This window comes from Polistes canadensis, unplaced genomic scaffold (assembly GCF_001313835.1).
Source record: "Polistes canadensis isolate GaletaPanama2010 unplaced genomic scaffold, ASM131383v1 scaffold_245, whole genome shotgun sequence".
NCBI lineage: Eukaryota > Metazoa > Arthropoda > Insecta > Hymenoptera > Vespidae > Polistes > Polistes canadensis.
The window spans coordinates 130346-145439 of NW_014569792.1; the positions used below are offsets into that span (position 1 = coordinate 130346).

A 15094-nucleotide genomic window follows, 5' to 3' on the forward strand; every position below is an offset into this window, starting at 1 on the left:
TACCAATATGAAATCAATAATATTAATAGGTTATGTTGTTCTTAAACGTCCAAACTAATTTTTAAGCAGGATATCATCTGCGAAAGTTAACGGAAACTCTGTGCCGCGCTATCTACATTAAAAAAGAAGTTAATAATATGATAGGATTATGTTGCTCTTGAATGAGCAACCTAATTTTCAAGCCGGTTATCATCTGCGAATTTTAACGTAAGCCTTGTGCCATGGCATTTCTCTAAAAACGGCGAAAACTTATTTGTACTCCTAATATAAATACATCTTTTCGTTTGACGTTACTCCATTGAACTCTGGCGCTGTGCTTTGGTACAAACTGGCCCTAAGCCAAAGTTACGCAAGTCGTGCCCTGTTGACCTCCTTGTGTCCGAGAAGATTGACCTTGCGCTTCATTCTGAGATCGAGAAATCAACGATAAAACATTATTCATAATGATCGTTCATTCAAAATGATCTCGATACCTACGAATTTATTTATTTTTAATGAAAAGTTTGAAAGGAAGGAAGGAAGGAAGAAAGGATTGGCAACAAAAATGGTTGACAAGGGCGTAGTTAACGGACAAATACGAGCTATAAGAGAGAACACGATCACGTTGCCAATCGATCGATTGGTATGAGAACAGTATGCAACGACATTCGTATCTAATTGAGCACATTGCTGTAAGTTCGAAGAATCTCGGCCATGCTTAAACTCTTAACGTCTTTGGTATAATCTTTCATCTTTTATCGAGTTTATATTTCATTCATTTCCTGATAAAGGAGAGTACATTCATTTTTCTACGTATCCATTTACATGTATTTCGTTTTATGTTAATGATTATGAAATAAAGAAATCTAATATCGATATACAAGCGATAATAGATTGAGATTCTCAGCATATATTATCTATCACGTGATCACATTATTGATAAAATACGCGGTTAATTTAAACGTTTGATTTTAATATCAAATGATAATAGAATAGTTATAAAAGATATGTTAAATACGTTCATATTTTTCTAATGACTAACGTTCAATGATATCGTATATTATATATTTCGGTAAACGATCGTACGTTAGATGATTTTATCGAAATATTAAATCATTCCAAAATGGAAATAAAAACCGTTCTAGTTATATAGTGAAAGTAGATCTTTCGCAATATTTCCGCCACGAGCGCTCAACGGAGTTTCTTGATAGGAGACGTTTCCTATAGGTTCAATCGAACCGGAAGTTCCGTTTTGAGAACAGGAAACATTCAAACTCAGAGATGAACAATGCAAATTTCGTTTCTTAATAAATGAATAAGATTGAAAATCTTATCTATGAAGTGTTTCGACCATGAAATTGCAGCAGTCTCGTTGTTGAGGAATGCAACGAAGGTAAGGTCATGGAATTAGAGTAACGAGCAAGAGGAACGATTCGGAAGTATACGTTTAGTGTCACGGTCTCGTAGGTTGGTCGAACGAATGGCGTGCCAGAGAAGCTTGAACCTGCGCAGAAGATGGCACGTGACCTGCGCGTCTATTCTTAGAATAGGGTTCGTTTGATGAGAAGAACTCTGCCTCGCTCACTCGTCGTCCGGCGCGCGTCCAATAAACCATCAGGAGTGAGTTTTTCTCTCCTTATATTTCCTTCCCGTTCGTTAACCCGTTTCTGTCTCTCTCGCCTTAAAGCGAGTATCCATACCCGACAAAGAAAAGAACAAAGATGTCTGGATTAGCGGACCCAGTGGCATTCGCCAAGGATTTCATAGCTGGCGGCGTGGCCGCTGCTATCTCGAAAACAGCAGTAGCACCGATCGAACGTGTTAAACTTCTGCTGCAGGTACAGCACATCTCAAAGCAAATCGCTGAAGATCAACGTTACAAGGGTGAGTTTCATTTATTTCGAATAATTTCTAAGAAAAAAGGAATACTTCAATAACCCTTATATTTCAGCGAGCGTTTCGAATCGATTCTCGATTCGACTCGGTCACACAAGAGGTGTTACCACCCATCATCGATCGTACATTATTACATTTAAGTCGAGTCTGTTAATCGATTTTTCTTTTAACTTTGATCCCTTGAAAACTCGACTTTCTCCTCGAGACGCGGATAATCCATTTCTAGTTTGAATGGTATCTAACACGCTAACTTTGCGAATGGCTAAAAGATATATATTAACCGTTATGTAATGACATGAACAAGTAGAAGAACAATGTCGGATCGGAGCGCGTCGTCGCAAACACGAGTCGCGTATTTCCTAACTTTTATTCGTTTATGTAACAGAGAGGAAGGTCGATTTTCGATGCACTTACATAACGTTCTAAAGATCTTTTAATAAAGAAAATATATGCCTTTTTTTGATGGTTATTAATGGATCGATATTTTCTATAAAGACATTTTGACTGCCAGATGGCACCTCGATGATGATGGCTTCGCATTTTCACTTGACACTGCGTGCTCTTTGCCGATCGATGACGATGCGGATAAATATGGCTGCCGTTCGTGAAATGTTCGAATCGTTTTTCATCCGCATATTCCATTGTCATGTATCGAAAATCGATTTAAACATCGATCGTTATATTAATGATTTCAAAATCCCTTCTATTATAAATAGAATTATTTTTCTATTGTTATAGAAAATATATTTTTTACAGCATTACAATTAGCAATGCTTTGATTATTGCATACCTCGCATGCTTTCTCGGAAGGAAACCATGTCGGTTGGTTAGGTTAAATTTCTATATATTCACGTTCTGATTATTTATATTGACCCTGAAAATAAAATTAGAAATGAAATATTTATAGTTAGAATGTTACCTTTTTTTTTTCTTTTTTTTTTTTTAAATAATTTTTATTAATTTGATTAAAATAATACTAACGAACTATATTGATTTAACAATCAAATAAATTGGATGAGATTATGAAGTAATATCAATTAATTTAGCACGTTTTAATTGACGTCTGACAAGTTCTTTTTTTTTTTTTTCATTTGTTCTATTAAGTTTAAATAAATTGAAAAAAAAGATGCATTTTAACATTGCACATATTTCATATATATTAACAGTTCGTTTGTATTAATAGAAATATTTATATTTTTCAGGTATGATCGATTGTTTCGTTCGTATCCCTAAAGAGCAAGGATTCTTAAGTTATTGGCGTGGTAACTTTGCAAATGTCATCCGATACTTCCCTACTCAGGCTTTGAACTTTGCATTCAAAGACAAATACAAGCAAGTTTTCCTTGGGGGTGTTGATAAGAATACCCAGTTCTTCCGTTATTTCCTTGGTAATCTTGCATCTGGTGGTGCTGCTGGTGCCACGTCTCTTTGCTTTGTCTATCCACTTGATTTTGCCAGAACTAGGTAAAATATATTATTAGTTTAATTTTGTTGAAAAAGGAAAAGAAAAAAAGAAATCCTATAACATACTATTTTATGTAGGTTGGCTGCTGATGTTGGCAAAGCTGGTGGAAACCGTGAATTCACTGGACTTGGAAACTGCTTGACTAAAATTTTCAAAAGTGATGGAATTACTGGTCTATACCGTGGTTTCGGAGTATCCGTCCAGGGTATCATTATTTATCGAGCATCTTACTTTGGTTTCTATGACACTGCCCGTGGCATGTTGCCGGATCCTAAGAAGACACCATTCCTTATTTCATGGGGTATTGCCCAAGTAAGTCAACAGTGCTTCTCTAAATATGAACGGATATGTTTATTATATATCTTTACGAACTATGAATGCATAACGTTTATTTTTCAGGTTGTAACAACCGTAGCTGGTATCATATCTTATCCCTTTGACACGGTACGTAGGCGCATGATGATGCAGTCCGGACGTGCTAAGACCGATATCCTGTACAAGAGCACTTTACATTGCTGGGCCACTATCTACAAGTCAGAAGGTGGTAGAGCTTTCTTCAAAGGTGCATTCTCTAATGTTCTCCGTGGTACTGGTGGTGCCCTCGTACTTGTATTGTACGACGAAATTAAGAACCTTCTTTAAAAATACTGCAATGATATCCTCACCTCATTAACTTCACAATCGCAATCACAACCACCTTCATCGTTATTCTTGTCATTGAATTTAGTAACAATTTTCGAATCAAGAGACAGATTACCCATATACTGTCGATAACTATACAATTAATTTAGGCAAAGGATAACCGACAGCGTTTAATGAAATCCATGAAACTCGATAGAATATAATGTTGTATCGTGGGTTAGATGAAAATATCTTTAATTTATTGTCGGATTCAGTATTTTATTGCAGCGGTTCAACGTTATATACAACTTGTCATATGTCACTTCCATTATAGAAAAAACAAAATACATGTACGTATTTGTGAAAAAGAAAAAAAGTAACAGTTTTAGAAACGTCTTTGACGTGTAATAAAGTAATAAGAGCGTTACGTGCATATGAAAAGCTAATTAACATTGGAAAGGTAATCGGTCTACTTGACTTCAACATTGGAGGTTGTTCATAGAAAAGCAAAAACAGGATGTACAATTGATCGAGTGAGGGACGCGCGACGAAAAATAAAACATTAAACGGCGATGGCGGGGCGCGTAGACCTGGGCCGCCCCCCGCCCTTAATCTCGGCCCATTGTAGATAATTAATTATTCGTAATTAATAAAATATCATTTTATGGTATCAGCGAAAGTCCATCGAAATTTGATGGACATTTATTTAATTTCACACTCCAGTCGACTATGTGTAGGATAATGAGACGCGTTATTCAGAATGAATGTATCTGTTCATGTTAAGATGCATTCAAGGAAAGCAGCAAATCAATAAAAATGATACAAAATTTAATTTTTCTTTTCTGCTATCCTTTTTACTTGATTAAAATAATGTGTCTATTATATAATGGTATTATATGTGTAATCATGTTTTGTTCCTCATAAATAAGGAAATATTATTTTTCTGTGTAGTAAAATAATCTATTAATAAAAATAGGTAAATCAAGAAATGAAATAACAATTGTATGGTATCTTATCTTATAATTTTAACATTAAAAAGAGGAAATATAGTACAATTGGTCTTATATTTAATACTTAAATAATGTAAAAGAGATATTAAACCCTTTTACATGTTTGTACAAAGTTTGAAAAAGTTCATAGAAGGAATGACAAATTAGGGATACACCATGACACAATTACTTTTATATACACCAATATGATATGAAAACTTGAAGTAGGTCATACCGTTGTTCTGTTTGTATCACCAGCTATTTTATTTAAAATTCGACTAAGACCTGGCATATTGAGTATGGTTCCTAGTATAGGAACTCTTCTCAAAAAGCTTATTGCTACTGGTAAAAAGCCACTGTAAAATAGAAACAGATATTTAAAATAACCGATTTATATTAAATACATGAACATATGGATTAACGCATAGAGTTAAGCGAATACCTGAATAACAGTATGAAACCATAAGTTTCTATAATCATTCCAACAATTGGCCAACCCATCAGTACAACAAAAATACCACCTAAAAAGGATGCACTGGCTTTGATTTTGTGCCATTGGAAAAAGAAGCTTAAAGTCCTTCGTGGTCCAATGACGCAAGCCAGACCCGAAATAAAAAGGAGCTGAAAAAAGAAATAGCAGTTTAGTGCATATTAAAATATGTATTCATATTTTAGTTACAAGTGCTTACATTCCCAATTGCAAGTAAGCCTTTATCAAAGAATAATAAAATTCCAAGGAATAAAAATGATATTCCAAATCCTGCAAGCCCAACTCCAATTTCTGTAAAACAGTTTTTCTGTTATCGAAATGCAATTGTAAATTGTGTCACAATTTCAAGTTTGTTTTTATATTTTCTTTGTTAAATGTTAATCAGATTGCATAAAATATAAGATCAATAATTTACTTACTTTGTGTATCCGTGATTTCAAACATAGTTTACAGTTGTGCTTGATAATTTTCTTTTGTGAATTATTATGGATAGTAGATTTTGAACAATATTTGATTACGAGTGTTTTGTATGAAATCTAACCTACATTCACGTTATTGCTTACGAAGCAGCATAGTATCAGACAAGTCCATTAAATATAGTTTTATCAGCTTTTATTGTTTTCACGTATGTATTTGTACACAAATGGATTCATGGATAGGTATTTAACTTATTTTTTAAATAAATATGTCAATATATACTTGAAGTAAGGTATTCAACGCGTTCGCGAATGCCACAATCACTGAGTCATTTGATTAATGGTAATATTTTACCGCCATTGCTGCATTCCAATGCACTAACTGCACATTGATGCGCGGTAAATTTAAATCGGATGCACTTCGTATTCGTATTTGTTTTTTCTTTTTGTACAGGATGTCTCAGATTGTTTCGATAAAATTTTACAAGTATATTCTAAAGTTTAAAAAAAAGAAAATAATGTTAAATAAATGTAGGCTTTTAAATGCATTGTTATTAAAAAGTTTTAACAAAAATATGAGAATAGAACTGAAAGAAATCTTATATATTTTATTATATTGCACTCTATTTCAAGGGGATGAAATATAAGAAAAGTTTTATTTAAAAAAGGGATGAAGGGTGAATGATATATTATATAGAAAATAAATTTAATTTTTTTGTTTATATTATCGATACGATAATATACGATTATCTTATATATACAAACAATTTATTATACAAAATTTTATATTCTTAACTTTTAATGGAGTGAAAATGACGATTTGTAATAACGTGATATTAACGATAATTATATTACAAAACTGTTAAAATGAATTTGATCATTAATCGTTAATATGGCTAATACTTATTTCTAGTTAGACGATAGAAAAATATTATTTACAATCGATTCAAGGTACATAAATTACGATGGACGAAAGGCACTTCAGCACATTAGAGATGATCTAAGCCACTGCAATAAAAAACAAACATTGATAAATCAATTGAATTAAAAAAAAGATTTCTATCTATTTCTATAAAATTAAAATACCTAAGATATTTATAAAGATAAAGTATAAAATATTGTTTTAGTTTTCACATTTTATTATTTCACATTCATATTTATTAAAATTTTATTTCATTTTTTCATTAACATACCTCTGATAAACTTAATTTTATAGTTCCATTCTGCAGAGGATCTTTGCTCTCGAATATACCTAAAAATAAATCGAGTTGAAATTTTTGTTCTATTCGATTAATCTATAAAATGTGCTTCAGTAGTGTGTGTGTGTTTGTTTAGAGCATTATATACAATGCCAATAACATACATAATTAATATTATTTTTTGTTCATACCAAATGCATCACTTAAATGTAATATAGCTGAAACAAAATCGCCGAATCGCAGAGTTCCATCCTTCCTCATATATCGAAGGATAAGGATCGACAATACGTCAGTATTTAATTGAAAACCTATGAATAAAATGAATAACTATTGAAACAAAAATATATGAACATGTTTGTAATTAAAAATAAAGTAATGTGACATAAAACGTACCGACTTCTAAAAGAGCATCTCGTAATCTTTCGGCTTTGAGAATACCAGTCTTTTCTTTCGTATGATTTTTAAATGCAGCTTGCCAATACTTCAAACTACACATGAGATCTTTGAAGTCATTGAACTTTAATCTACCACTACCTGAACTCTGTATACACATATCAAGCAAACAGAAAAATAGAGAGAAGTTAAGAAAAACGAACGTTTCTATTCGATCGAATAATACAAGAACAACAACAACAACAACAAAATCAAATCAAGCGATTAATTTAATTTTTAAGGATACGTCCATCGTCAAAACAACTTGTCGACAAACTTCCATGCACGCACAGCTTTTAATGTAATCTGCAAAAAATATGATATATATATATATATATATATATATATTATAATTATATTTTCGTTATTTTTTAAGATTTATATCAAATATTGTTTTGATAATTATTGTACCGTTAGGAAGACAAGCTTCAAGTAATTCTTGAAGTTCAAATGCATTTACTGTTCTGTGCTCGTCAGCTAACTGAAGGAACACAGCTTCGTATTGAGAAAATCCTTTGCCTTCTAATGGAGGTGCTTTAACTATAGCTGATTTCATTAACGATGGTGGTGTATCCAGTAATCTATAAATTATTATTAATAATTAATCGATTTTGATTTTTCTTGAAGGGTATATTATATAATAAGTATATTCATCTCTTTCTTTTGATATAAATGATTTTATATGAGATAATTTGTGATGAATAATTCATCAATTTACATACTTGAGCTTCAAAGGTTTACTGCTGTAAACTCGTAACGTGAAACTTGTTTCCTGAGTTGGTTCGAAGGTAGTTGGTACCAATAAGTAACCACCCTGTTCAAGTTGACATCTATGGCTCACTTGTCGACTGTTTGTATATTCAGAATTAACTAATGATTTATTTTTCTTAAAAAATTGCTTGTTTATCGATTCCGTACTGTTCTTCGGTAAAGTGTACGCAGTGAAACCTATTACCTGTTATTAGGAAAGAGAGAATTAAATTTAAATCTAATAATAGTTAAAGTTATAAATGAGTTCATTGAACACGTTTCTTACTTTCAGTTCCATGATAGAATGTTGATTCAACGATACGATTACTTCTTCCATCTCGCTCAGAATTAAATGTAGTTGTGGATTTATGTGAAAGGTTTCTGCGCAATGGAGAGAAATACTTATTACTGTTGTTCTTTTTTTTTTATAATCGTCCTATTACATTTTTCCAACTGACAGGATAAACCAACCTTGATTGTTTCGACATCCACCTGCTGTTACACCTCTCCTCCAACTACCCTGATATAATTTCATTTGCCATGTGTGTTTATTGTGCAACGATGGCTCATCTCTCGATGTTTCGGCATCTAGATGAACCACTTCTAAATGAGTGAAAGTTTTTACAAAATCAGAGTAGGATATCCTTCAAAGAAAAACAAAAGAAAATGTTGTTTTATAATATACTTAATTGGTAATTTATATAAACACAGTTTTTATATTTCATACTTCAGTAACTCACCAAAATTCCCCTTCAGCCATATTTCTAACCGCTAAACGTTCTCGTTCCATTGCTGGAATTTCGTCCCACTCTAAACCACCACGTGCCCATGCTCCTATATACTCGCCACCAGGACCAAGTGGATTTCGCAATTTTACCAGTTGTACAGCCTCACCACTAAATGTTTCTACCTACGTGTTGCGATACGTTTATTTGAATTATTTCTTTAATATCTTACAAATTATGCACAGATATACACGCGAGTATATAAAACAAAGAATTATTTTTGAAGTTATACTTCTTTTGGCGCGTTTTGGAAAGTGAAGTTAGATGCGACCGAAAAATTCGACACCACGAAGTTGTCGATTATTTACGATGCGCGCGCAAATTGAAATTATTTTTGAGGTTATGGAGGTTATATTCGTTTTAATACGCTAAAGAAGTATAATTTCTTACGTGCGTACATAAGTACACACATCAGTTGTTTTTTTTTTTAGCTTACCCTTTCTATAGCGTACAATCTGTAATTTATTCCCATTTGTATACCGTTGGCTAATTTTTCTGTACTGGCACGTAACTAAAAATAAAAACAAAATAAATAAATATAACGTTTAACACTTTTTTCTCGTTTAAATGTACGATTATTAAATCAATAATCAAATAATAATTAATATTACCTGATGTTGTTGATTATTGTGAACAACGCAGGTGATTAAAGAAGTCATATCTAAAAGTTTAGCTAATGCTCTACCACAAGCAGTTGGGTCTTGTCTAATAGCAATGCTTTCTGTGATCCCACCAGTTAAATCGGACAAACCATCCAACAGCGTGCCATATTTTAATGCCTCGTACGAGCCGTGAAGTCTAAAATGTTCAAACGAAAAGGAACATAACTAATGGCTGAATTAGTGAAAGAGAGAAAGGAAGTAAAAGCTTCTCTCTAGTTGTGGCAGGTCAAGGGGTCTCGTGAAAATGACTGTCGTTGAATGATCGGAATGAAGGTTTCTAAGCTTCAATTTATTGATTCACGTGATTGAGGAGAAATCCTCTTTCGAAAATAAAAATAACTTTCTTCTTTATATAAATATATTAGAAATATTTGATTAGTTTTTAGATTGAAAATTCATTTTTAATAAAGATCAAACAATTCTATGTTATAATTAATTATTTTATCCAAATTCATTTTAGATTTGTTCGAATTCATTTGGGTAACATCATTTGAATATATCATTAGACAACTTTTCGTGGATATATATGAAATTAATTAAAAAAAAAAAATTAGATAATTTATCTGACGGAATATTTTCCCGAAAAAAAAAAAAGAAAAACATAAATTTAGCAGTTAACTTATAATTAAATGTACTATGTATATATTACTTGTAAACAGACACCGTCTATATTTATACGTATGCATGTAAATAACACGTTCCTTGGAAGTTCTATCCTAAGTTTAATTCTCCAAAGCGTAACCATTCGCACGCACGAGTAGTTTAGAGAGAATCGCATGGGTATTTTCTCAAGGAAGACCGACGAGACTCGACTCGACGTATCGCGATTAAGATGAAATGCTAGTGCAATTCGTCGTTGTCGTCGAATCATCGTCTCGTAACGAATCTAACCGGTAGTAATTCATTTCTCCTTTTATACATCTATCAACCATAGTAGCTAAGTTCTGTTAACTTTGATCAGCGAATTCTTAACGAATGTTTTCTTATATTTTATTCATTTTCAATAATCAAGTAAAAGAAAAAATACATAAGAGAGAGAGAGGTAATGGAAAACAATTTAAAAATATTCATTTTCCATTTTGATGATAATGAAATTATAAAGAAGGGGATATTTACTCTTTGATAAATAACCTATCAAACCCCCAATGAGGTTGTTAAGGTCTGTTAGAATAATTTTGTGTACTCTGATAGAAGTTTGTAGTGTGGTCACCGGTGCACTGACCTCTGATCCGTTGCTGGCACCCAACCGACTACTTGCCGAGTGAAAGTATCGCTTGGGTATATACTTGTTTAGTATATAACCACGTTGGCATGTGCGTGCACGAGTATGGGTGCCCAGCATAGCAGAGCATGCCAGAAATCTCGATGTCGAGTCGAGTCCTGATTTCTTTTTCTTATTCTTATTCTTATTCTTCTTATTCTTCATCTACAATTCTCCAAGATACTTCTTAAGGTCTTACATACGTCGAGAATTTTCAAAATATTCATGGGTTTCTTTTTCAACTGATTTTTATTCTTTATAGTTTTAGGCTTATTTATGTGAAAGTCGATTACACAAAATCGTGAGTAAGTCATTTTTGGTCCAAATAAAGTAAAATACAACATTTTTTAAATAAAAATGAGGAACACACACGAGTTATATTTCACACATGTGATGGTAATTTTAACGAGACATTAACTTAAGCGGTCATCGCTAGTGACACTTGTTTTCTAATGGAAATCAAGAAGAAGAAGAAGAAGAAGAAAAAGAAGAAGTAGAAAAAAACAGACACGTTCCTCTTGAAGATGGATCGTCGTCAATAGAACGAAGAAGCTTTCTAACTGATTCTAATGCACGGTGTTCTTCCTTTAATAAAATCGCGTCTACGTGTGTCCCGAATCCACCAGATTACCACCAGGTAAATTGTCGTCATGAATGAGGAGTAAAGGTCGCTGGATGAACAACTAACTCGTTGAGATTTTTTCTCTTCCTGTCCTCTTCTTTTTCATTTTATTTCTTTTCTATTTCTTTTTCTCTCTCTCTTTACAAATATTTTTCTTGATTCATTGACGATGAACATACGAAAAATATAAAAGAATATAACGAAAGTATTATACAAAAATCATATAAGTGTCGTTTGTTTCTTCGATTTCGTGTAAATCACTCATCTGATGTGGTTAACGAAAAAAAAAAACCAAAAATTATGACCACTTCAAAAACACAGTTTTTTTTTGTTACTAAAGAAAAATATTCGCGTTACTTTCTGGGGTGGGTGGGGGTGTATTCGCAATCATAGAAATTACCTTGTAAATTTGTTTACGAGGAAGATAACCGTGTTCGGTGCATACAGCGTTTTCTTTACACTTATGGCATCGTAAATGCACGAGTCCGAAGTGGGAAGGGTGTGGAGGGTGGTAGGGGAGGGATTGAAAGTACAATTCACCGCAGCACGCGAACACCGAATACCGCAGGTACTTTTATTGTATATTGTATTTCTTTTTTCTTTTTTTTCTCTCTCTCTCTTTCCATTAAATCACGTATCTGTAAACGATGCAACAATTTATAAAAACAATGCAATAACATTGTGACAATCATTTATATATATAAAACGTGTATCTCAATTGTCCTCCTTGTATAGAGCTTCATTTTTTTTACGGTGAATAAAAATTGTATTACGAGCAACATTGTAAAAATTGAAATGAATACAAATAGAAATTGTTTGGAAAGTTAAAGAGCATAGTACACGTCATTGCATTCCGAGATTATTTTGGTTGTGAAACGAGGAAAGGTAATGCAATGACGTTAAGGGGGTGTGGGGATTGGGGAGTGGGTGATGTTCATGAATCACACGCGTTGTACGTGTACATACCAAGCTTAGATTTGAACGGAAGTCGCCAAGAAGATGCTATATAACGTGATATTAATTATTAATGAGTTTTTAGTTTAGATTCACGTTCTACGATCTTTCACGTTGATCGTATAAGTGTCTTGAAGTGTTTAGTCGTGTTAGCGCCACTAAAAACACTGTAACACAACTTTGAAATGTACGATAACGGTTGTTCGTTGTTCAATACTTTAACATTATATAGAGAGAAAACACTGATTTTTATTATTATACATGAACGAATAATATTACGCAAATAAAAACTAAGTGAAATTCGTCGTCGTTTAAAATCAATAAACGATTTATTAACTTTCTGTGCAAACTAATAAATATATTAACGATCAATAATTAACTATATATTAGAAGTAAAAAATAAATCAATCAATTTTTCTTTCAAATAACAAATCTTTTATATATTCGTTCTTATTAAAATATTAAATGTAATGTATATATTAATGTAAAAAAAAAAGAAAAAATTTGGCAAAAGAATTTGTAGAAAACAAAAATAAAATAAATAAAAAAAATAAAAGGAAGAAGAAAATTGCAAGAAGTTAAAAAGAAAAGAAAAAACCTAAAAAAAGAGAAACGAAGAAGTAGCAAATGAACAAGGAGTAAGAGAAATGGAAGGAAGGATGGGTTTAGGAGGGGTAGGAGGATGATGGGTCATCAGTAGAAGATTAAGAAAAGGAGCAAGGACCTCGCCAGAGAACCGGTCATCCTCGTTCTTTCGTTCTTTCGTCCACGTAAACTCATCTTCCAACTCGAAGAGAGATCGCAAGGAACGATTACTCGCATCACGGATCACTCCGGTTGGTTCTCCTGAGATTTCCTCTGACTCTGACTCTCCGTCATCTCGGTGACCCCCTCCTCCCTTCCCCTTCCCCATCCCCCTTCTTCATTCCTTCCTATCTTTTAGCCTAAGGTCAATATTTTTTCCATGGTTTTTTTGCCTTTCTTGATTTGCACGTTTCCGTATAATACGATAATAGTAATATACTAGTTATTCAAGAAGAATAGAGAACTATTATTATATATAATATAAATTAATGTAATATTGAAATATATTATATAATATAATAATAGTTTGTGTAATAAAAAATATTCAAATAATATAAATAATATAAAAATGTTGATATTTAAACAAAAAGAATTATACCATTTGAAATAACAACGAATAATTGAAGTAAGAAAAATGAATATAAAAGATGCATTATATTCAGGGTCATGATAGAAATGCATAACGTTGATCATTTGACGTGTGGGTGTTAGGACGAAGATCGCGATCGAGGTTCATCGATCTATTGCAGTAAGGTCGGGTTGGTTCTCGGTGCATAGCTGCACCTTGAGTGCATCCACCTGGTTAACGCCCACACCGCCCACTACAAAAGCGCGCATAACGTGCGAATCGTTTTCTTGCTAGCAAGAACCAAGGCACCTTATTTCTGAACATACATCGGACCTGTCGACCATAATTCACGCTTTTCCACTATTACCTTCGAACAGAAAAGTGAGAGCCCTTTTTGTTCGATGCTATGCAATACCGGTACGCTCGTCCATTCGTTCGTTTCAAGATAAGATAACTATACTTTCAAGTTTCTTTGTTACTTCAGAAAAATATTTCAATGTTTTGCTGAGTTTCATTTATAATTATTCAAAATATTTCTCTATAAAATATTATTCAGTTAATATAAGATTGTATCTATACACACACACAGTAATCCGTTATTTGTACTTATTTAAATTAACATTTTTTAAATGTATATATATATATAATTTTTCTCAAATGTGTGTGTTAATAATTTTAAATTATATAAAAAACTTAAACAAATGTATATATCAAGAAGAATACATTTCAGCTGGATTATTGATCCTAATGTTACACCTATTCAAATATTACCAAAGAGGTGTATGTATATAAAATGATGTATTCTAAAAATAAAATATAAATTTACAAGGAGAAATTTGTTCCCATTGGAATAACTTACTTCGCATAGGCTTTCTCTAAAAGGGCTGGCCAAAACTGATCACTATGCCGACTTTGGACGAAAGCCAATCTTCCATGAACAGCTGGTAATCTGTCGTCGACTAGTACCTCAACCCAAGCACCACACCACCATAAACGAAATCTAAATACACCAGCATATTCTGCGCTAGGTGATCCTGCTGGTTCACCATTGTTTCCAAAATCTTGATCGGCTGGTACCACCCTGTAGAAGAGTCCTTTACTCAAGTGAAGAACACCCAGACAGGAGACCAACCATTTGTCACCTGAAACAAAATGAAATACAGAAAATTATATATCATCCATTCAAAGATAATATTTTAAAACATCATGACAAAAATAGAAGGAGGATATACTTTTATTAACACTAGAGAATTATATTTTCTATTAACATTTAGAATTATCATTTAATTATATTCAAAATTATATCTTTCACGAATAAAATAAGTACACAGAGTGTCAAAGCTTTAGAAAATATAATACAAATAATATAAGTACACAGTGTCAAAGCTTTAGAAAATATAATACAAATAATATAAGTACA

General features: G+C 32.5%; 3 protein-coding genes across 4 annotated transcripts in view; 1 reads left to right on the top strand and 2 right to left on the bottom strand.

Moving 5' to 3' along the window:
- The first annotated feature begins 1509 nt into the window (after positions 1–1509).
- LOC106790545 (ADP,ATP carrier protein) lies at positions 1510–4793 on the top strand. Its single transcript, XM_014755526.1, has 4 exons — positions 1510–1863; positions 3078–3339; positions 3418–3652; positions 3740–4793. Exons 1-4 carry the CDS (start codon positions 1701–1703, stop codon positions 3980–3982), a joined length of 903 nt encoding a protein of 300 aa, XP_014611012.1. The 5' UTR covers positions 1510–1700; the 3' UTR covers positions 3983–4793.
- Positions 4794–4966: 173 nt separating this feature from the next.
- On the bottom strand, positions 4967–6324 carry LOC106790546 (vesicle transport protein GOT1B). The gene is made up of 4 exons (XM_014755527.1): positions 5860–6324; positions 5640–5731; positions 5393–5571; positions 4967–5306 (listed from the first exon to the last, which is right to left on the bottom strand). Exons 1-4 carry the CDS (start codon positions 5882–5884, stop codon positions 5180–5182), a joined length of 423 nt encoding a protein of 140 aa, XP_014611013.1. The 5' UTR covers positions 5885–6324; the 3' UTR covers positions 4967–5179.
- A 69-nt stretch (positions 6325–6393) lies between these two features.
- LOC106790547 (calpain-C) overlaps positions 6394–15094 on the bottom strand; it is a 29843-nt gene continuing 21142 nt past the window's right edge. For both annotated transcript variants that reach the window (XM_014755529.1, XM_014755528.1), the window contains exons 5-17: positions 14534–14816; positions 9634–9820; positions 9459–9533; positions 8978–9147; positions 8709–8881; positions 8524–8618; positions 8210–8442; positions 7899–8068; positions 7735–7793; positions 7449–7596; positions 7247–7363; positions 7050–7108; positions 6394–6864 (exon numbers count right to left, since the gene is read on the bottom strand). In XM_014755529.1, the coding sequence (XP_014611015.1) occupies positions 6838–6864; positions 7050–7108; positions 7247–7363; positions 7449–7596; positions 7735–7793; positions 7899–8068; positions 8210–8442; positions 8524–8618; positions 8709–8881; positions 8978–9147; positions 9459–9533; positions 9634–9820; positions 14534–14816 (1796 nt within the window). In that variant the 3' untranslated portion in view covers positions 6394–6837. The remainder of the gene's footprint in view (positions 6865–7049; positions 7109–7246; positions 7364–7448; positions 7597–7734; positions 7794–7898; positions 8069–8209; positions 8443–8523; positions 8619–8708; positions 8882–8977; positions 9148–9458; positions 9534–9633; positions 9821–14533; positions 14817–15094) is intronic.

Bases quoted from the DNA above. Each gene is read 5' to 3' on its own strand.
- LOC106790545 (XM_014755526.1), top strand. From the start codon at position 1,701: ATGTCTGGATTAGCGGACCCAGTGGCATTCGCCAAGGATTTCATAGCT. The intron at 3,340-3,417 runs GTAAAATATATT...TATTTTATGTAG, and splicing joins CTTGATTTTGCCAGAACTAG to GTTGGCTGCTGATGTTGGCA. The intron at 3,653-3,739 runs GTAAGTCAACAG...TTTATTTTTCAG, and splicing joins TTTCATGGGGTATTGCCCAA to GTTGTAACAACCGTAGCTGG.
- LOC106790546 (XM_014755527.1), bottom strand. From the start codon at position 5,884: ATGTTTGAAATCACGGATACACAAA. The intron at 5,732-5,859 runs GTAAGTAAATTA...ACTGTTTTACAG, and splicing joins TGAAATCACGGATACACAAA to AAATTGGAGTTGGGCTTGCA. The intron at 5,307-5,392 runs GTATTCGCTTAA...TCTATTTTACAG, and splicing joins GGTTTCATACTGTTATTCAG to TGGCTTTTTACCAGTAGCAA.